General features: G+C 49.0%; 1 protein-coding gene across 4 annotated transcripts in view; it reads right to left on the bottom strand.

Moving 5' to 3' along the window:
- Positions 1-148: 148 nt before the first annotated feature.
- The window catches only part of GJC2 (gap junction protein gamma 2), a 39,598-nt gene continuing 16,802 nt past the window's right edge, over positions 149-22,944 (bottom strand). For 3 of the 4 annotated variants that reach the window (XM_054274270.1, XM_054274272.1, XM_054274273.1), the window contains exon 2: positions 149-1,431. In XM_054274270.1, coding sequence (XP_054130245.1) covers positions 161-1,411 — 1,251 coding nt within the window. In that variant the 5' untranslated portion in view covers positions 1,412-1,431 and the 3' untranslated portion in view covers positions 149-160. Of the gene's footprint in view, positions 1,432-6,399; positions 6,475-22,944 lie in introns of those variants that run through there. The other variant, XM_054274269.1, reaches the window with a different exon arrangement.

Raw genomic sequence — 22,944 nt, 5'->3', positions numbered from 1 at the left:
TGTCTTTTGTTAACTGGAAGACAGCACTAAATTGGTCCAACGCTCCTTTCACTCTCTCGACTTCCACGCAAAAACCGCACCCTGCGAAACAAACGCCAGATAACGCCGAAAACCAGACACAAACCAAAACCAAAGCCCCTCTCGCGCCTTCCTGACACAGTTATATCCACACGGATGTCTTCCCATCTTTACTGCTGGAGCTGCCTTTCTCCAGTGAGGCCTTGGGCTTAGCACCTTGTTTCTCCTGGGCGGTGTTGGCCCTGTTCTGCTCCACCACGGTGCCCCCCGAGGCAGGGCTGCTGGTCCGAGAGGGCTGGGTGTTGGCCTGGGTGCTGCTGTAGCTCTGGAAGGCGATGTCCAGCTGCTCCTGGGCCACCCTCAGGTGCTTGTGCAGCGTGGACAGGTCGGCGGGCAGGTTCTCGTCGGGGCTGGTGCACTGCTGCTCCTGGGCCACGTTGGCCAAGTTCTGCTCGTGGGCCATCAGGCTGTTGGGGATCTTGGTGGCTTTCTCGGATTTGACGACCAGGTTGTACTCGGGAGGGCAGGAGATGTTCTTGGGGTAGGCGTAGTTGTAGGGCGGCTGGCGGAAGCTGTTGATTTTGCGGTTGCGGATGGCGTCGCGGATGGTGCCGAAGCCCAGGTGGAACATCTCGCACATGTTCAGCAGCAGGCACAGGCAGCTCACCACGTACATCACCAGCAGGAAGATGGTCTTCTCTGTGGGCCGGGACACGAAGCAGTCCACGGTGTGGGGACACGGGACCCTGTTGCAGACATAATAAGCTTCCACCTCGAAGCCGTAGAGCAGATACTGCCCTATCAAGAAGCACACCTCGAAGGAAGCCCGCGTGAGGAGCTGGAAGACGTAGATCTTCATCAGCCCCTCCTGCTGGATGCGCCTCCTCCCATCGTGCTTCTGCTGCTCCTTGCACTTGGGCTTGGCCTTGGTGGCCTTGTCGTGCTCGGCCGCGTCGTCAGAGATCATGGGCTCCTCCTCGTCGGCCTCCATGGCGTCCTCCATGTTGCGCACGGCCTGCCAGTTGAGGGCAAACTGCTTCTTCTTCTTGAAGCCCTTGAGCTTCTCCTCCTCCTCGGCCGAGCGGGCGATCCTGTGGATGGCGTAGCCCAGGTACATGACGGAGGGCGTGGAGATCATGATGATCTGGAAGACCCAGAAGCGGACGTGGGAGAGCGGCGCGAAGGCGTCGTAGCAGACGTTGTCGCAGCCCGGCTGCTTGGTGTTGCAGGTGAACTTGCTCTGCTCATCGGAGTAGATGGACTCGCCCCCCACCGCCGTCAGGACGATGCGGAAGACGATGAGCACGGTGAGCCAGACCTTCCCCACGAAGGTGGAATGGTTGTGAATCTCTTCTAGCAGGCGGGTGAGGAAGCTCCAGCTCATGTTGGTCATAAGGGCTGCTCAGTTAGAACCTGCAGGGAGAGGGGGGAGATAAAAACAAACAGGGATGGGAGGTCACATCTTGTGCCAGAGCAGTGAGTGACCCTTGTGCTGAGCACTGGTGAGGCCACACCTCGAATGCTGGGGTCAGTTTTGGACTGCTCATGACAAAGAAATACATTGAGGAGCTGGAGCGAATCCAGAGATGGGAATGGAACTGGAGAAGGGGCTAGAGCCACCAGGATGTAGCCATGATATTTTCTGAAAAATCCCTTTGCCAGGATTTTTCTCCTGAGAAGCTGAGAAGCCTCAGACGAAAAGAAAAACAATAATTATCTGCTGCTGCGGAATGCAACAGGTGCATCTTTGATTGGCCTCACGTGGTTGTTTCTAATTAATGGCCAATCACAGCCCAGCTGGCTCGGACTTTCTGGTCAGTCACAAGATTTTATTATCATTCCTTTCTATTCCGTTCAAGCCTTCTGATGAAATCCTTTCAGTATAGTTCTAGTATATCATTCTCCTTTAATGTATCATAAAATAATAAATCAGCCTTCTGAAACATGGAGTCAAGTTTCTCATCTCTTCCCTCCTCCTGGGACCCCTGTGAACACCACCACATCAGGAGGGGCTGAGGGAGCTGGGAAGGGGCCCAGCCTGGAGAAAAGGGGCTCAAGGGGGGACCCTGTGGCTCTGCACAGCTCCTGACAGGAGGGGACAGCCTTGGGGTTGGGTTCTGCTCCAGGGAACAGGACAGGAGGAGAGGGAACGTCCTCAATCAGCACCAATGCAGGTTTGGATTGGATATCAGGGAAAATTTCTCCCATTAAAGGCTGGTCAAGGCTGGAGCAGTGGAAGATGCTCCCACAACACAGAGACTTGCCCTGCTGAAACATTTTTCACCAGTAAACCCAGAAAAATGCAAAGAATCAGTGGAAGAATGGGAATATTTATGTTTACAGGCCGATGGCCCTTTTAAGTTCCTCTTGAAACAAAGCAAAACAAAACAAGACTTTAATCAAATACAGACTGTTTCAAAAATAAACCTTGAGAAGCTTTCAAGAGAAAAGCATGTATTTATTAGGAGACCTGTACAGCTGGGGAGGAAGAGCTTGTAACGAGCATTTTGTGTTTAGTTTAACGTGCAGAGAGTTCCTTGGGTGACCTCAGGCAGCACCAAAGACAGGAGGAATTTCACTGCTTGCCTGGCACAGATACTGAGGGATGAGAGCAGCAGGGAAAGCACCTGCACCCCAAAAAAAGGAGAAAAAATGGGGAGAGGAAGAGAAGAGAAGAGAAGAGAAGAGAAGAGAAGAGAAGAGAAGAGAAGAGAAGAGAAGAGAAGAGAAGCTGTTTCCGTATGTGCAAGAAGAGCATCAACCATAACTCTCCATGCTGGTTGGGGAAAAGGCTAAGTGGGGAAAATTATCATAAAATCTCAAAATCCTATAATTTTTGGGGGTTGGAAGGGACCTTAAAGATCCTATTCCATGAGCAGGGACATCTTCTATTAGACCAGGTTGCTCCAGCCCCATCCAGCCTGGCTTGGTGATGCCATGAGACACCAGCCTGGCTTGGCACCATTAGAGACACAAATTCTGCTGTAGGGTTTCCGTGGTGGGAGCACAGCAGCAGGAAGGGAAACGTGCCCCACTCTGCTGTGCACATCCAGCCCTCCTGGAATGCAGCTCTGCTCCCACTGCTTCCCCGGAGAGGAGCCAAGCGGCGCTGCTTTGGTTCGCGCAGATGGAATTTTCTAACCCTGCTATTTCCAGATCAAACAAATCCCCTGTGAACGCGAACCCCCAAGTCTTCACACGCCGGGCTGGGGCTGTGGGAGAGCTCATAGCACCACAGATGGTGCTGTTCCTGTCCTGGGGCTGGGGAAACTGAGGCACAGCTGGGTCATCAACCAGCAAAAGTGGGAAATTCTCCTCTGTGCCATCAGCCCTCAAAGCTGCTGGGAGCAGGATCCTCCTCTCCTGGCCCAAAAGTGATGCCTTGGTTGCAGGTGGGACAATTCAGCCACTGCAGGACATGGGAAGTGATGTCCCCTGAGTAAATATTCTTTATTTACTGAGGAAATTTGGTTTATTCAGGGGTGAGATGGGGAAGTTCCCTGTATTTAACTCTTTCTCTGTGGTGTTCACATTCAGATAAGAGCAAATTGGGGTGTTAAATGATTTGCAGAATTAATCCAAGCACGCAACCGATGTGGGGCTGGGAAGGGAAGACCCTGCTGGGGAAACTGAGGCACAGCTGGGTCATCAACCAGCAAAAGTGGGAAATTCTCCTCTGTGCCATCAGCCCTCAAAGCTGCTGGGAGCAGAATCCCCCTCTCCTGGCCCAAAAGTGATGCCTTGCTCAGTACAAGTGATAATTGGGATAATTCAGCCGCTGCAGGACATGGAAAGTGACGCCCACTGAGATATTCTTTATTTACTGAGGAAATTTGGTTTATTCAGGGGTGAGATGGGGGAAGTTCCCTGTATTTAATTCTCCTTCTGTGGTGTTCACATTCAGATAAGGGCAAATTGGGGTGTTAAAGGATTTGCAGAGTTAATCCAGGCACTCAGCCAAGCTCCAGCTGATGGGGTTTGGGAAGGGAAGGCCCTGCTGGGTGTGGGGCACGGTGCATCTGCCTGTGGAGCATCCTGGGCTGGATCAGCAAGGTTGGATGCTGCCCCACCTTGGCTGGCCCCATGCGGGTGTCCAACCCCCCACCAGCTCCCATCTGCACCCCAAATTACCTGCAAGCCCCAAGTTGTTCTTAAAAATGCACTTTAGAGCAGCTCATCCAATTTTCTGTGCTGCCCTAAAGGATTCTGAAGCTTACATCAAGGAAAATTCCCCATTTTCATAATTCACAAGTGTTAATCATGGACACAATTCCCAAAGCTCCAATGCACCTCCCAGGAGCTGTGTGCTGGGGCAGGAGGGGGTCTGACCAAGGTTTTCACAGATTTTGGAGTAAATATTCCAGTTTAGAAGTGGTATTTGTCAGGGTTGTTAGCAAAGCACACCCCCTGTCTCCTCTAGGGGACACATTATAGGAAGGAGAACCCAATGAGGTGCTCCCAAATCTCTCAAGCTGAGGAAAAGAAAGGAAATTGTAAAATATCAGAAGTGAGGGGTTGTTGCTTTGAGGAGAACATCCCTGGTTTCCAGCTCCACCCTGAGCTGTGGGTGCTGCCACTGCCCTGCTGCCGAGCACATCTGGATCTGCAGGAACATCTGCAGGAAACAGCCCTGAGCTGTTCCTGAACCCTGGCACCCTCCTGTGAGGGGTCACACCTTGGTGAGCATGGCTGAGTGGGGAAAATGATCACAAAATCTCAAAATGCCGTGATTTTTGGGGCTTGGAATGTGTTTTTTGCCAAAACACACCCCTGTGTGCCCCCCTGCCCTCCTGGCACTGGATCTGAGAGCAGGAGCCAAAGGAAATGAGGTAAAATCCCCTCCCTACAAACCAGTTTGGTTAAACTTCCAGTGGGGTTTAGGATTCACTGGTTACAGAGACCAAACTGTGGGATTTTAATGCTTTTAATTGCTTGGGTTGGGAGTTAGTGCACCATGATGCTTTGGAATTAATTATAAATAAAACAAGTTTCCAAGGAGAGGCTTGTTCACAGTGCTGTACTGGCACTAGGAGAAGGCTCCTCTCCTCCCAATCCCAGCCATCAAAGCACAAACCACAGATTTTTGCATCTTTCCACCTGCTACAGACCCAGTTCTTCTGTGCAGTGTGAAAGTTGTGCAGTCTGGGTGAAAAGTAAACCCATCTGGGTGGATCTGCTGCAGGCAGAGGGATTAGATGAGGCGGTTCATGTAGCTTAAATATCTCCCCTAGAAAGGACTCCCCATCCCTGTGGCTTTGAAATCCATTCATTCAGTCATCCATCATCACCTCCAGAGGTGTATGAACACACACAGGGTAAAAGCTCCACTTCAAAACAGCTACAAAGGAGGGGTTGCACTGCCCAAACCACCACCAGCTCCTAAAGCAGTACAGGAATGAGATTTTCTGACCACAGTGACTACCCAAAACCCCCTGACCCCTCCACACAACCACAGGCACAGCTGTAGGAACTGGGAAAACTTCAAAAAACTGACTCTAAAATGCACCAAGGAATGAAAATATATATAAATCAGTGCTAGCTGGAGGTCAGTGCTAGCTGAACATCAGTTCACTCTGCACACTGCCTGAACTACAGTGCAAATTCATGTAGCTTAAATAATGTCCCTGAGAAAGGACTCCCCATCCCTGTGGGTTTGAAATCCATTCATTCAGTCATCCATCATCACCTCCAGAGGGGTATGAACACACACAGGGCACAAGCTACACTTCAAAACAGCTACAAAGGAAGGGTTGGACTGTTCAAACCACCAACACTCCTAAAGCAGTCAGAGCTGTACAGGAATGAGATGTTCTCACCACAGTGACTTCCCAAAACCCCCTGATCCCTCCACACAACCACAGGCACCGCTGTAGGAACTGGGAAAACTTTAAAAACCGACTCTAAAACATGCCAAAGAATGAATATATAAATCAGGGCTAGGTGGATGTCAGACCTAGCTGGATCTCAGTCCGTTCTGCACGCTGCCTGAACTACAGCATGGATTTATGCAGCTGAATTATCTCCCCAAGAAAGGACTCCCCATCCCTGTGGGTTTGAAATCCCTTCATTCACTCATCCATCATCACCTCCAGAGGGGTATGAACACACACAGCTCACAAGCTCCACTTCAAAACAGCTACAAAGGAGGGGTTGCACTGCTCAAACCACCACCAGCTCCCAAAGCAGTACAGGAATGAGATGTTCTCACCACACTGACTTCCCAAAACCCCCTGACCCCTCCACGCAGCTGTAGGAACTGGGAAAAGTTTAAAAACTGACTCTAAAATGCAAAGAATGAAAATATACAAATCAGTGCTAGCTGGATGTCAGACCGTCCTGCACGCTGCCTGAGCTACAGGGAAAGGGATAAAATCTACTTACAGAGACATGATGCTGCTCGCGGTGCCTTTCCCTCCTCCACCGACATTCCTGTGCCTCAGTCCCTCCTCCCTGCCCTGGATAAAGCCCCAGCAGCTCGGTCCAGCTCGGTCCAGCCTCCCCAGCGCTGGGCAAGCCGAGCTCCCTATTTAAGGCTCTCAGACCCCGCCTTTGCCCGCAGCCCTGCCCGACCCTCTGCAAGCTGGGAAGGTGCTCCACAGACCGGCCAGGATGGAGAAAGGCGCTGGTTTTAAATCCAAACAAGCTGCCGGGGCTGGTTTCAGGAACGCCGCCTGGAATTTTGCTTGAGTGAATGAATGGCATCAGCTTGTGGCGCTGGTTGGAAAGGCTGAGAGTGTGACTAATAGGGAACATGTGGAAAACGCATCCTGGGAAAAGCTGCTTGGCTGTTGGGGGTGAAAAATTAAAATAAAATATAAAATAAAATAAAATATAAAATAAAATATAAAAAATAAAAATAGAATAAAAAATAAAATAAAATAAAAATAAAATATAAATTAAAATAAAATAAAAGATAAAAAAATAAAAATAAAAATAAAATAAAGGTAAAATAAAATAAAATAAAATAAAAAAGAAAATAAAATATAAAATAAAATATAAAAATAAAAATAAAATAAAATATAAAATATAAAATAAAATAAATAAAAAATATAAAAAATAAAATAAAAATAAAAAGTAAAATAAAAATAAAATAAAATAAAAAAGAAAATAAAAGTAAAATAAAATAAAATAAAAATAAAATATAAATTAAAATAAAATAAAAATAAAATAAAATATAAAATATAAAATATAAAAAATAAAATAAAATAAATAAAAATATAAAAAATAAAAAAATAAAATAAAATAAAATAAAATATAAAATAAAATAAAGTAATAAAATAATAGGGGAAGCTCGCTAGTGGGAAAACCTGCCCTGAAGCTCCTGCTTGGAAATCTGTCCCTGAAGGAGTGGGTTCCCCTGTCTCCAAGCTGGTGGAGGGAGCAGAGAGCAGGTGAAGGATGGGAAAAGGGGTTTTGAGCACCTCCAGGAACTTTTCTGGCCTCTTTGCAGCTGTAGGAAGGAATATCAGGGATGGGGATGCACAAGAAGCCTGAAGAAAGTTCTCAAGAAGAAAATCTCCACCCTGATGGTCCAAGGAGCACCTGCACCATCCATGAGGAGCTCTGGCATTGCCATTCCAGCAGCATCAGGGCTCAGAGTGTCAATGCTGAATTTATTCTGTTAGCAGAATAAATAACATTTCTGCTGTGCTCACAGTGGAAATGGACAGTCAGGACAGAAATTCCAGCAAGGATCAGATCCCTGAGGGCAGAAAATATGGGGAAAACATCCCCATCTGCACTGGGATTAAAAGGGGTGTTTGAAACCATATGTTTTATCAGGAAATTTTATCCCTGGTGCTGAAAAAGCAGAGCCCTGGCTTCCCAAAAAGCCTGAATGGACCTGGAAGGGCAATTCCTGCTCATTGGAATTTGTTGCCTCAATGCTCTTGCAAGGAGCAGTATCTGCATTTTATTGCAGCTCCATTCCTCGAGGTTTCCTGTTATAAACTCATTACTCACTTATTCCTGGTAAGTTTATTCCCTGTTTGGAATTAGTCACCCAAGATAGGCAGGAAGAGCCCTATCAGCTGGGTGAGGTGTAGGGATGAACACACCTTGGTGGGAATGTGCCACACCAGGAAAACCAGGGTCTGGGAGGCATTTTTGGGGGATAAACCTCTAAAAAAGTTAAATTACCACAACTATGGCTTAATGTTTCATCTTCAGCACGTGGCACAATGACAGCTTGCTCTCACAAAGGACACAGGGAGGTTCCAGAGGAGAGCACCAGGGCTGGAGATCTCCAAACACCCCCAGGGCTGGAGATCTCCAAACAATCCCCAAGGGATGGAGATCTCCAAACTTCCCAAGGGCTGGAGATTTCCAAACCCTCCCCAGGGCTGCAGATCTCTAAAGACCCACAAAGATTGGGGATCTCCAAACACCCCAAGGGTTGGGGATCTTCAAACCAACCCAGGGTTGGAGATTTCCAAACCCCCCAAAGGGTTGGGGATCTCCAAATCTACCCAGGGCTGGAGATCTCCAAACCCTGCAGGGGTTTGAGATCTCCAAACCCTCCCAAGGCTGGAGATTTCCAAACCCCCTCAGAGCTGGAGATCTCCAAACACCCCCAGGGCTGGAGATCTCCCACTGGGAGAGTTTGGAGATCTCCAAACCCCCGAAGGGCTGGAGAATTCCAAACCTCTCCAGGGCTGGAGATCTCCAAAACCCCCAAGGGTTGGGTTTCTCCAAACCCTCCCAGGGCTGAAGATCTCCGAACCCTCCCAGGACTGGGAATCTCCAAATCCCCCCAAGGTTGGAGATCTCCAAATTCCCCCAAGGGTTGGGGATCTCCAAAATCCCCAAGAGTTGGAGATTTCTAAACTGTCCCAGGGCTGGAGATCTCCAAACACCCCAAGGGCTGCAGCATGGGCATGTCACACCTGCTCCTTCCTAAAGCCACACCCTGTGACATCCACCAGCGCTCAAGGATGGTCACCAAGAGCTCTTTCCCACCCTAGAACTCTGCTGAAAGCCCCACCTGCTGCTGCTCGTGCAGGACAGAGCCGCAGGGAAGTGCTGTTGGTTATTTAAAAATAACCTACTGAGAACAACTCCCAGGCTCAGCTCAGAGATAAAAGGCAGCTCAGCGTGGTCCCAGCCCCGTAGGTCAGGCAGATTTTCCAGGCTCTTTGCTTTCTAACCATCAGGGTTATTTATACACACAGCTCTCATGGCTGGGGAAAGGTTTCTGGGGCATCAGTGCTCCAGGCAGGCCAGGCAACATCTGCTCCTGCTCCTGCCATCACTCTGAGGGATTCCCAGCACCAAACCAGCACCCAGGCAAGGAGGCAGAGACATAAATGGGTGTTCAGGGAAAAACCTGTGACAGTGGTCACAAGGGTTGCAGGATGAAGAGAGAGGCGAGAATGTTGACTTCATGTTCAGAAGGCTTGATTTATTATTTTATGATATATATTACATTATAACTGTACTAAAAAGAAATAGAAGGAAAGTTCTCAGAAGGCTGGCTAAGCTAAGAATAGAAAAGGAAATGAATAACAAAGGTTTGTGTCCCGGCAGAGAGCAAGAGCAGCTCTGCCGTGAGTGGTCAGTAAATCCAAACATTTACAGGAGCCCAATCACAGATCCACCTGTTGCATTCCACAGCAGCAGATAACCATTGTTTACATTGTGTTGCTGAGGCTACAGCTTCTCAGAAGGGAGAAAAATCCTAAAGAAAGGATTTTTATGAAAAGTTGTCTGTGACAAAAACCCACCCCTGCAGTGTCACAGACATCTTTTCATGAAAATCCTTTCCTTAGGATTTTTCCTCCTGAAAAGCTGAGAGGCCACAGGAACAAAATGTAAACATTGATTATCTGCTGCTGTGGAATGCAACAGGTGCATCTGGGATTGGTCTCATGTGGTTGTTTCTAATTAATGGCCAATCACAGTCAGCTGGCTCGGACAGAGAGCCAAGCCACAAACCTTTGTTATCATTCTTTGCTTTCTATTCTATTCTTAGCCAGCCTTCTGATGAAGGCTTTTATTTCTTCTATTCTTTTAGTATAGTTTTAATGTAATATATATCATAAAATAATAAATCAGCCTTCTGAAACATGGAGTCAACATTCTCATCTCTTCCCCAGTCTGAAAACCCCTGTGAACACCATCACACTGCAGCATCCTCAGTTCAATGCCTGGCCAGGAGAGATGGGGGTAAAAGAGAGGAGGAGACAGAGGGGAAAGGGTCTGATGGAGCTTTGGATAATTGTGGCTGCTGCTGGGAGTCACCTCTCCAAGCCACCTCTCCCCCCCAGGCACCATTTGTGTTTCAGAGCAGTGATCTGTGCATATTTATTTAAATGTCCTATGGAAATACAGGAGTGCTGTCACCAATGATAATGAGACCCGGTGTAACATCTCCTGCCACAGCAGGGATGAGGAGAGACCATAATTACCCACCCTGAGCACAAACCTACAAAACTCTGGGCTGGATTGTGCCGACAGGTCATTGTCTTTGCTGATTTTCCTCATTTGGGTGTTAATTTGTTCAGTTTTAAACTCAAAGCAATGAAGGTTTGCATCTTTGTGCAAATGATAAGCCTGTTTTTAAAACAGGGCCCACTGTGTTGAGACAAATGTGACAAAACTGGAATAAATTAAAAGCACCATCTTTTTACCTTATTGATTATTGTTGGATTTGGGCTTTTGAGATGATGGAATTTCCCATCTGAGAAGCAAAAATGTTTGAACATCACAAGCAAGAGCAAGACGTGAAGCAGCAGTTTTAGTTCTTAACTTTTTTCTCTTGGATTAACTTCACCAAAAACTTTTTTTCCCTGATTTTTGGAGGTGGGATGCAGGACTCATCCTCACCTTTGGTGGCTGTGGGTGCTGCCCACTTTGAAAGGGATTTGTGATGGAAAATGTGGCAAAGGCACTGCTAAAAAGGAATATTGGGATTTTGGAAAGTATTATTTTTCTTTTGCATAGATTAAAAATCCACTGAACTGTGTTATTATTCTGATTTGCCAGTAATTTGGTGGCAATTATGGGGAAAAAGGGATCTGGGGAGGCACTCTGAGGTTTTATCCCCTTCAAGATGGGCTTCAGGGGTTGGCACCTCCTTCCTCAATGTGTCCTCCTTTCCTCCACTCCCTCTTGTGCTCTCAGAGCTCTCAGGTGTGGGGGGATCCATGGGTTTGGAAGAGCATTTGGGCTCATTTTCAACCAGTTTGGTTCAAGCCAGCCCTGAGAATTTGACATTTCTAGCAGCACGTGCCTGGCTGAGAGGTGAGCAGAGCCCTGTGGAGAATCCCAGGATGGTTTGGGTTGGAAGGGACCCTAAAGAGCCTCCAGTTCCACCCCCTGGCCATGGGTGGGGACACTTCCACTGCAGCAGGTTCCTTGGGCCTGAGGGCCAAGCTGTGTCCCACTGAGACATCTCCATTTGCATTTCCTGGTGGCAAAGAGGCCACCAGCTCCCACGGGAGCCCCTTCTTCATGCCTGGAGTCTCCAGAACCTTCAGCAGCCCCAGGACCCAAACTGTGTCCCCAGGAACCCAAGCTGTGTCCCTAAGAACCCAAGCTGTGTACCCAGAAACCCAAGTTGTGTCCCAAGGAACCCAAACTGTGTCCCAAGGAACCCAAGTTGTGTTCCCAAAACCCAAGTTGTGTCCCCAAGGACCCAAACTGTGTCCCCAAGCTGTGTTCCCAAGGGCCCAAGCTGTGTCCCAAGAACCCAAACTATGTCCCTGGAACCCAAGCTGTGTCTCCAAGGAATCCCAACTGTGTCCCCAAGGACTCAAGCTGTGTCCCCAAGGACTGAAGCTATGTCCCTAAGGAGCCAAGTTGTGTCCCAAGGAACCCAAGTTGCCAAGCTGTGTCCCCAAGGAACCCAAACTGTGTCCCCAAGGACCCAAGCTGTGTCCCTAAGAACCCAAGCTGTGTCACAAGGAATCCAAGCTGTGTTCCCAAGGACCCAGGCTGTGTCCCCAAGGGCCCAAATTGTGTCCTCAAGGATTGAAACTGTGTCCACAAGGACCCAAGCTGTGTCCCCAAGGATCCATGTTGTGTCCCCAAGGCCCAAATTGTTTCCTCAGGAACCCAAAATATGTCCACAAGAACCCAAACTGTGTCCCCAAGGACTGAAGCTGTGTCCCTAAGGAGCCAAGTTGTGTCCCAAGGAACCCAAGCTGTGTCTCCAAGGAACCCAAACTGTGTTCCCAAGGGCCCAAGCTATGTCCCCAGAAACCCAAGCTGTGTCCCCAGAAACCCAAGCTCTGTCCCCAAGGACCCAAGCTGTGTCCCCAAGAACCCAAGTTGTGTCCCCAGAAACCCAAACTGGGTCCTCAAGAACCCAAGCTATGTCCTCAGGAACCCAAAATATATCTGCAAGAACCCAAACTATGTCCCCAAGTACTGAAGCTGTGTCCCCAAGGGCCCAAATTGTGTCCCCAGAAACCCAAGCTGTGTCCCCAAGGGCCCAAGCTGTGTCTCCAAGGACCCAAATTTTGTCCCCAGGAACCCAAGCTGTGTCCCCAGTGCCCCAAGCCATGTCATTGTCCTGGTGACATGTCTGGGCCCCATCTCCTGAGTGCTTTGGGACAGGCCAGCAGCTCCCAGCAAGGATGGGAGCCCCATCCTGGGACAGGGGTTGGGTTAAAGGGTGGAGGGGCCACACCTGGGCACAGAAGGAGCCATTTCCTCATGAAACAGAAACCCAACCAACAATTCCATGGGTCAGGGATCAGGGACAAGCGTGGCTGTCCCAGGGAGCTGTTCGGGAAACTGAGGCAGGGTTGAGCAGCGGGAATGGCCCTGGTGCTGCTCGGCTCACCCATGCCAGCCCAGATGTTCCAGGCTCATTTTCAGTCCAAACTCCCTGATTTAACACCAAACCCATCCCAGCTGTGCAAACTTCTCCCCTCCTTCACACGGAGCTTTGGGAGCTCTCCAAGATTTGGGGCTAATCAGGGCTCGCATCCTAAGAACTCAGCCAGAACCTTAACTCTTTAAAAAACCAATTTAAAAGCAGCAGGAAAAGCTGTGCTAAAATCTGCTTCATCACAAAAGTCTGCTCAGACTTTTCAGGGCAGTGGTGACGCCAAGCCCAATGCAGATGTGTCATTTAAAGGACAGAAAGACAAAAATCTCTTTTTATTCATCATCAGGTTGATTTTTATCCTGCATCCAGCTCTGTTGGATGAACCCAGGAAGGTTTTTTGATGTGGAAAAGAATGATGTGGTTGGTCTCTGGCTCTTTGCAAGGATGAAACAGGGAAAATCTGGTCTTACACATTTTTCCAAAGCCCGTGGGGATTCTGGCTGAATAATGCAAGACTGTTTGAAAGCGAGGTGAGGGATGTTTTCCTTCATGCACTCAGAAAATGTAAACTCTGGCTCTGAGCTGCCATGACATTTGGACCACAGCTATGCCTCAGTTAGCACAAAGATAGGTCAGAAAATGGAATTTCTGTGAAGTTTGCATTGGTTTGTGCCTGGAGCCAGAAGCCAGTGCTGTTAGCAGAATAAATAACATTTCTGCTGAAAAACAGGAAAAGTTTCCTTCAGATATCGCTGGCTGATGACTGCAGAAAGGTAAAAGCCTTTTGAAAATGACCTAAAAACTTATCTGACATGCTTAAATAACAACAAGATTTCAATTCCAAAGCACAAAAGCCCAGAGGAAATGTTTAAACCCAGGCTGGAGAGCAGAAGCAATTTATTCCAGCCCTTCCCAGCTGAACATTTCTCTGCCATGGACACATTCTTGAGATTAATTTCAGTGTTGAGAAAAAAACACATTAATTTTTTTGAGGGGAGCCTTTCTGCAGAAGTGTCTGAGGTGATGACAATGAGATGACAGTGAGGGGTGGCAAAAGGGACTCAGGTGGAGGCCTGGGATGTGGCTCAGCAAAGCCCTTTATAGCATTTTTTTTCCCCAGCATCTGTTCCTGCTCCAAAGAAAACATCTGCCTCGATAGCCAGAGGTCAAACTGAGCCATTATTCCCTCCTCTATTTGCTTCCCTTTCCTGAAGTGGCTGAGGGAGCAGTGGGAATGAAAGGCCATCCCCAACCCCACCCTCAGGGTCATCCCTGGAGCTGGAGCTGCCCCTGTTCCTCCTGGAATCCCATCCTGGAATCCCATCCCGCCGCCTCCCTCAGCTCTCATAACAGGAAACAATAAAATTTCCACTCGGTGCAGCCAGCCCTGTGAAGCCAAGCCAGGCTGGACTCGCTCTAGACCTTCCTTGCACAAAAGAGTGAAAAAAAAATTTAAACAATTCAATTAAAATCAGAGGAAATCCATCCCTGGGCCGTACAAAAGTTCACAGCTCATCTCCTCCTCCCCATGTTGTCCATGTGGACATTCCTCCATGCAGCAGTGCCTCAGTGCAGGTGGAAAAGGGTCAGGGTGTGTGGGAGAGGTCAGGGAATGCTGGAAATAAAATAAAAAGGGAAATGGACACATTGTTGGCTGCTCCAGCAAGGTGTGGGTTTGGTGGTGCTGTTCCCCAACACCTGCGGATGGGCAGAGATGGAGGGAGCTTGGAAACCCCAGGAAAAGGGGTCAGGACAGGTTTGGAAGCTCAGCCACAGCTTCTGAGCTGCTGGTGAGGTCCCTGACTGGTGCCAAGTGGGTGAAAGGAACATTTTCCTCTATTTTTCAGCAGCATGAAAACCACACTCCCAATGTCAGTGTGGGAAGGGGATGGGAGCAGCAACACCTTAGGGACAGCTTGAGCATAAAACAGCAACCCCCAGAGTGGAGGTGGAGCAGTTCTGTCCTTGGCACCCTCCCAAAGAAAGGCATGGAGGTGACAGGGCTGGAGCTGCTTTGCTCTGCAGCCAGGCTGGGAGAGCTGGGAATGCTCACAAGGAGCTCCAGGGAGAGCTCAGAGCCCCTGGCAGGGCCTGAAGGGGCTCCAGGAGAGCTGGAGAGGGACTGGGGACAAGGGATGGAGGGACAGGACACAGGGAATGGCTTCAGAGTGAAAGAGAGAATGTTTAGATGGGATTTGGGGAAGGAATTCCTGGCTGGGAGGGTGGGGAGGGGCTGGGATGGAATTCCCAGAGCAGCTGTGGCTGCCCCTGGATCCCTGGAATGTCCAAGGCCAGGCTGGACATGGCTTGGAGCACCTGGGATGGTGGAATGTGTCCTGTCCTGTGTTTGGAACAGGATGGGCTTTGAGGTCCCTTCCAACCCAAACCTTTCCATGATTCTGTGATTCTCTGAAAGCTCAGCACCTCCTCCAGCTTTCCTCACCAATTCCCCCTGCAAACACCTGCAATTCTCACAGGTTTGGGGTGGTTTTGTGTGTAGAAAATGCTCTGCAATGTCACAGCCAAGCTGCTGACCCTGAGAGTTTGACTCTTTTATTTTCCCCCAGAAGTTCCAGTGGAAAAAATGATTGGTGTCACTTCTGTCAGCACACTCCTCATCCATGTCAGACACTGCAGCAGATGGCACGAGCTGCTCACACCCAGCCAGGACAGCCACCAGAAATGGTCCAAAGCTATTTAATGCTTTTATCTTCTCTCGGATAACAAGTGACAGGACAAGAATAAATGGCCCCAGTTTTATGGCATTTTAGAGGAGGTTTAGATTGGGTATTAGGGAAAAATTCTTCACAGAAAGAGTTATAAAACAGTAGAACAGACTGCCCAGGGCAGTGGTGGAATCACCATCACTGGAAGTGTTCAAAACTGTGTGGATGTGACACCTGGGGACATGGTTTAGGTGTGGCTACAATGGTGCTGGGTTGACTGGTGATGATCTTAAACAATTCCATCATTCTAATGTCTTACAAATGCAAAAATATCTGTAATTTGCCAACCGAAAAAACCTCTCAACTCTAACAGGACCAGGAGCTTGCAGTGAGCAAGTGCTGCATCAATTTGTCCAGGAACAGGAGCCAGCCCAGGTGTTTGCATCAGGTCCAGGTTTGTTTGCTCTGCCTGGTTCTCAGCATGGTCCCTCACACTGCCCTGGCCAGACCCTGGCACCACTGAGGCCTGCCCTGCCTGTCCTACACCATCCTTGGGGCACAGCTCGTGTCCTGTTGCTCTAAACACCCCTGACAACCCTGAGGTTCCACTGTCCCAGGCTGCTCCAAGCCCCATCCAGCCTGGCCTTGGGCACTGCCAGGGACCCAGGGGCAGCCAGAGCAGCTCTGGGCACCTGTGCCAGGGCCTCAGCACCCTCACAGGAAGGAATTTATTCCTAATATCTCATCTAAAGCTACCCTTTATCAATTTAAAGCCATTCCCTGTGTCCTGTCCCTGCATCCCTTGTCCAAATTCCCCCTCCAGCTCTCCTGGAGCCCCTTTAGCCACAAGAAAAGGCTGCAAACCTTCTCTTCTCTACGCTGAACAATCCCAATTCTCTCAGCCTTTCCCCACAGGAGAGCTTCTCCATCCCTCTGGTCTCTCAAAACTCTCACCCACCACAGAGTTTCTGCTTGCAGGAGCTGAGGTGAAGCTCAGGCAGCAGAACTTGTGAGAAAAGACAAAACTTTACCCAAACCATCACGTTTGAAATAGCAGATCTTTCTGCAGATTCCAACACTCATTGCTGGGAGATCTGTGTAATCTATTTCCCAATCTTTTGGCTTCGGAGAAGCCTCAGACAGAGCTGTAGCAGTGAGCTACACGATCCAAGTGTTGTGCAAACAGGGACAAGGGCTGGGAACAGCTGTCAAACCCTTCTCTCCACCAGATAAACCCATCCCTGTGCCCTCCCCAAATAAATCTGCTGCACACTCACCACCCCAAATCACCAAAATATCCTCCTGGGCTCAGCCCTGGACACCTGAACACCAGATTTTCTTTATGGTAACAAAAATTTGGTAACAGAATTTTTATGATAAAGAAATTCAACACCAACTTTAAAATTGTATTGAAGACAACAAGAAGTTGCCCAGAGAGGCTGTACCCTTCCCAAATAAATCTGCTGCACACTCACCACCTTAAATCACCAAAACATCCTCCTGAGCTCAGCCGTGAACACAAATTTTCTTCATGACAACAAAATCTTTATGATAAAGAAATTCAACACCTTCAAAACTTCAAAATCATATTGAGGACAACAAGAAGTTGCCCAGAGAGGCTGTGCCCTCCCCAAATAAATCTGCTGCCCACTCACCACCCCAAATCACCAAAATGTCCTCCTGAGCTCAGCCCTGAACACAGATTTTCTTTATGGTAAAAAAATCTTAACGGTAAAAAAATTCAACACCAACTTTAAAATTATATTTAAGACAACAAGAAGTTGCCCAGAGAGGCTGTGGCCTCCCCATCCATCCCTGGGGCTGTTCCAGACCAGGCTGGATGGGGCTTGGAGCAGCCTGGGGTAGTGGAAGGTGTCCCTGACAGGGGTTGGAATGAAGTGATTTTAAGGTCTCTTCCAGCCCAAATCACTCTGGGTTTCTATGAAGACAAGAAGGAAAATGCCAAAGCAGGTCCAAGACGCTCAGGTGTGACTTTGTGGTCCATTTCCGAATTACTAATTAGACCTAAATGGAGTTAAAAGGGAAGACAGAGACTCGAGCATGAAAAATAAGGCAGCAGATGGGATGGATGTGTTCTTGCCAAACTGTTCTTAGATAACAGACACAACAGAAAATAAGGGAAAAAAGGAAACACCACTTCCACAAGTGCTTTCCTACCCTCCTGGCCGGGTTCCCAGCACAACCAGGGCAGGTTCCCACTCTGCTCACTGAGATATTTCATTTCATGGTGATATCTATCACCAGCAAATATTTAATTACCCCTTAGGTAATTAGGCACAGACTCAATTAGACAGCCAGGTTTGCATGCAAAGAGAGAGAAAAGCCCAAAGGAGAGCCCAGAGCAGCACGGTACCTTGCAGAGCTCCAGGCTGGAGCATCAGCCAGGGCTGCAGGTCCGATCCAAGGAGGGTCTGATCTGAGGGTGGAACAGGGACAGGAACCTTCCTGGACATGCTTACATAGGTGGTCCCCACCCTGCTGACGTGCAGAGGTCAGCAGCTCCTGCCTCACATCTGGACAGCCCCAAGTCCCCCATGCCAAGAAGGGACACTGCCAGAATCATATTTCCTGGAAAAAATCCCCTTGCCCAGGATTCTTCTCCTGTGAAGCTGAGAAGCCTCAGAGAAAAAGGAAAACAATTCTTATCTGACTTGTTTTACTGCTTTAAAATGAGTTTGGAGATTGTTTGCCCACAGGTGATCGTTTCATTGGATTCTGGTGTGAGTTGTTTTGACTCAATGGCCAATTGGGGCCAAGCTGTGTCAGGACTCTGGAAAGAGTCAGGAGTTTTCATTATTATCTTTTTAGCCTTCTGTCTGTATCCTTTCTGTATTCTTTAGTATAGTGAAGTATTCATTAATATAATATAGTATCATAAAATAATAAAAGAGCCTTCTGAGAACATGGAGTCAGAGTCATCATTCCTTCCTTTATCTTTTTAGCCTTCTGTAAGTATCCTTTCTGTATTCTTTAGTATAGTTTAGTATAGCATTCTTTAATATAATATAAAATAATAAATTAGCTTTCTGAGAACATGGAGTCAGATTCATCATTCCTGCCTGCCACGGGGCACCCCACAAATACAACAGGACACCACGTGTCTGGTCATCCCCAAAGGCTGCAGGGGTGTTGGGTCAGGGTCCCTCTCCCCCCTCAGGAGTGGGGCAGTGCCATGGGGAAGGTGCCCCCAGGCTGGCATCCAGCTGGGAATGGAGCCAGTGCCAATTGGCCCTGGGCCACGCTGCTGCTCAGAGCAAAGGCTGACCCTGAATGTGCAGTGCTGGAGTCCTTTGGACACCCAGGGGGGCTCCAGCAGCACCTTCTCCACCCCCTCACCACCATGGGCATGAGCCCACACCTGCCTGTTGGCCAAACCCTATACCACAGCACCAAACCCTGCGCCAGCAGCACAAAAACCTACACTACAGTACCAAACCCTACACCAGCACCACAAAAACCTACATCAGCAGCACCAAACCCTGCACCAGCACCACAAAAACCTACGCCAGTACCACAAAAATCTACTCTAGCACCTGCAAACCTACACCACACCACCAAACCTACACTGTCACCACCAAACCTATAAAAGCACCATCAACCCTACACAACAGCACCAAACCCTAAACCAGCAGCGCAAAAACTGACACCACACCACTAAACTTACTCTAGCACCACAAAAACTACACCACAGAACCAAACCCTACACCAGCACCACAAAATCTACACCACAGAACCAAACCTAGACCACAGCACCAAACCTACACTGGCACCACAAAAACCTACACCACAGCACCAAACCCTACACCAGCACCCCCAAACCCACACCAGCAGCACCAAACCGTAATCAGCACCACAAAAAGCTACACCACACCACCAAAACTACACTGGCACCACCAAACCTATACCAGCACTTCCAACCCTACAGCAGCACCAAAAATTCTACCCTACACCACTAAACTCAAACCATACCACCACACCTATACCAGCACCCCCAAACCCTACACCACAGCAGCAAACCCTACACCAGCAGCACCAAACCTACACCAGCACCACCAAACCCTACACCACACCCCCAAACCTACACCAACACATCCACACCAACACCTCCAAACCTACACCAACACCACCAAACCTACTCCAGCACCATGAAAAATGACCCAACAGCCCCAAACCTACACCAACACCCCCAAACCTATACAAGCACCACCAACCCTACACCAGCATCACCAAACTTACACCAACACCATGAAAAACGACCCAACAGCCCCAAACCTACACCAACACTACCAAACCCTACACCATGCCACCAATCCACAGCCCACCTTCACCCAACCCTAGAGCATTCCCCAAACTCGTGCTGTGCCTAGACTGGGACCATGATCCCAAGGGTTTGCTGTGATCCCATCACGCTCCAGGCCAAGTCAGATGATCCCAGCCTTGCTCCCTGCCCTGTCCCACCAAAGGATGGACCAAGCTGGTTGGACAAGGAGAAGGAGTTGGACAAGGAGCTAGGAGATGTGGGCTGCAGCCAGGTGTCCTCAGGGGACCATTATGGGATGGCACCTTCCTCTCTCCCTGCCCAGACAGGATCTATTGCATGGCCCCACTGCAGGAGCACATAATCCCTTCCAGCCTCAATCCTTAATGAACAGCTCATGGAATCAGAACTCTGGAACTGTTGTAGTTGGAAGGGACCTCTGGAGATCAGCCAGTCCAACCCCCCTGCCCAGTCAGGGTCACAGAATCACCACAGAATCACAGAATCACAGAATAATGAGGTTGGAAGAGACCTCCAAGATCATCAAGTCCAACCTATGCCCTAACACCTCAACCAGACTATAGCACCAAGTGCCATGGCCAGTCTTTTTTAGACACATCCAGAGATGGTGATTCCACCACCTCCCTGGGAAGAGCATTCCAGTACTTTATTATTCTTTAGCTGAAAATTTTTGTCCTAATATCCAACCTATACCTTCCCTGACACATCTTGAGGCTGTGTCCTCTGGTTCTGTCAGAGACCAACCCCACCTGTCTGCAGCCTCCCTCCAGGAAGGTGTAGAGAGCAATAAGGGCACCCCTGAGCCTCCTCTTATCCAGGCTAAACAACCTCAGCTCCTTCAAATGTTCCTCACAGGGTTTGTGTTCCCAGCCCCTCTCCAGCCTCGTTGCCTCCTCTGGATGTGTTCAAGCATCTCAACATCCTTCATAAACTGAGGGCACAGTTTATGAAGGATGTTGAGATGCTTGAACAGAACTTCTTCTGGGGGAGATGCTTCTCCCCCAGAACTGGACACAGCTGGGGGAGAAGCTTCATTCAGCTGTGCCTTCCACCAGTCTTTTTTTTTGCTCCAGGTCACCTGGAGCAGGTGGCACAGCAACTCATCCAGGTGGGTTTGGGGTGTCCCCAGAGATGGAGGCTCCATGCCCTCCCTGGGCAGCTGTTCCAGAGCTCTGCCACCCACCATGGGGAAGAAGCTTTTCCTCATGTTGAGGTGGAACTCGTTGCGGTTTTGTTCATGGCCATTGCCCCTCATCCTGTCCTGTGGGGGACAGCACCCCTCACTGCCCCTGGGGCAGCCACAGCAGCCTGTGCCCCACACCAGCACACACTCTGCTTCCCTACAGGTTGCTCTGGAGAATGAGCAGCAAAAAAAAGCTGGAGAGAAGAGAGGATAATGTGGAATCCAGCTGTGAAAACAAAGATTGAATCCCTCTGGGCCTACGACCTCCCTTGGCCGGTGCGCGGGAAAAAACGCGCCAACACCAATTCCTCTCCTCACGTCCTTCCAACTGGGAGCTTTTCATGAATGAGCACGTTGGGGAGGAAGGGGAGGGCAGGAAGGTGGAGGAGGAAGAGGATGAGGAGGAGGAGGAGAGCCCTTCCATGTCTGTTACACAGGGGAAGCTGCAGCTCGTGGCTGTGGGCCCGAGCCAGCAACGCTCCATGCTCAGGGCTGATCCACAGCCTGAGACATGGGGAGATGAGGGCTCGAGGGCTCTGCCTTTGTTTTCAGGTCGGTCCTCAATGCAGAGATCGTCCCTGTCAGGAGCCAGGACATCCCTCTGGCTGTCCTGAGCAGCCCAGACCTGGGCCAGGGGGCTCAGAGCCCAAAACACCTGTGGGTTTGATTATGACCCACGGAGCAAATTACCAACCTTAGATGAAGACCAGCAAGCCACAAAAGTTTAGGTAGAATAATAGTGAAGTTATCACAGGGTGAAAAAGCAGATTTTAGGGTTTCTGGTATGGGCGTTCAGGGGGCAAGATGGAGGGATCTGGGTGTGTCCAGCCTTTCTCCTCCTTCTTCTTGGCCTCCATCTTCTGCTGTGATGGTGGCACTTTGGGATTGGTTTAGAGTAGAAGCTCCCTGTCTAACATAGGTGATAGGGATTGGAAAATAATTGTAAACATTGTACACGTAGTTTTTAGTATAAAGACATAACACTGCCCTGGGGGCAGGCAGAGTGCCTGGAACTGTCCTGCTGAACAGACCTCAGCTGGACAGGAGAAAGAATTTTATAGATAAGAAACAATAAACAACCTTGAGACCGAGAACTGAAGAGCTCTGACTCCTTCTTCAAGCACCGGGCTGGGAAAGAGAATTTCTAACACATCTTGGGGTCACTGTGACCAGCGAGAGATCCCGACACTTCCCAAGGGAGCACCAGGCCTGTGGGTGCAGGTAGGGATGTGCCCCCTGTTGATAAAGTGACCAAATTATCCTTTGTCTCCCAAAAAAGGAAAAAAGCCCAAAAGTTTCTCTCCTCAGTTAGGTAAAAAGACATCTCATAGGGCTTTGGGGACTTCACCTCAAACTTAAGGACAGCCAACTGGACAGGAGCCAAAAGGTCCTGCCTAAGCAATTTACCAGAAAAAGAAGAGAACAAAGAAACAAATCACTTTTGTGAGGTGTTTTATCAGGAGCAAGAACCTCTTGCACCTGGCTCAGTTTTTCTCTGTAAAGAGCTTTGTTATTTTACCCTTTATTACAACTTTTCTGTTTCCAGCACTGCCACAGAATCCATCCTGCTGATTTTATGCCATCTAAGGTAGCTGAGCTGTCTTGGGTGTGATATAGATCTCCAGGAGCTTATGAGACCTGGCTCAAGGAGACCCCAAAATCAGGTGCAGGTTTGGCTAGAGAAAAGAACAGCTCAGGTGAGCCCTGCCCTGCTCACCCCACACCTCCACCACCCCTGGGTGAATTTGTCTGGTTCCCAGGCAGGGATGCCTGCAGCTCCTCTGTGAGGCTGGGGATGGGACACAGAGGATGTTGCAGTCATGGTTTAATTCACAATAATACCAAAATCCCTCCATGACGTGCAGCGAGCCCCTTCCCAGGCTCCCAGTCTGGTGCTCACATTTCTTTCACACTTTCTGCCAGCCCAGGGATGGTTCAGCCTCCTCTGTTAAGTTTAAAGAGGCAATCAGCACAGAAAATGCTGTGGAAAGACGGTATTTAA

The sequence above is a fragment of the Melozone crissalis genome, unplaced genomic scaffold (assembly GCF_028551555.1).
Source record: "Melozone crissalis strain CALT ecotype California unplaced genomic scaffold, PUWL_Pcris_2 ptg000016l_1, whole genome shotgun sequence".
NCBI lineage: Eukaryota > Metazoa > Chordata > Aves > Passeriformes > Passerellidae > Melozone > Melozone crissalis.
Note: the sequence above shows the minus strand (reverse complement) of the source record. Positions and strands in the feature narration are given on the sequence as shown.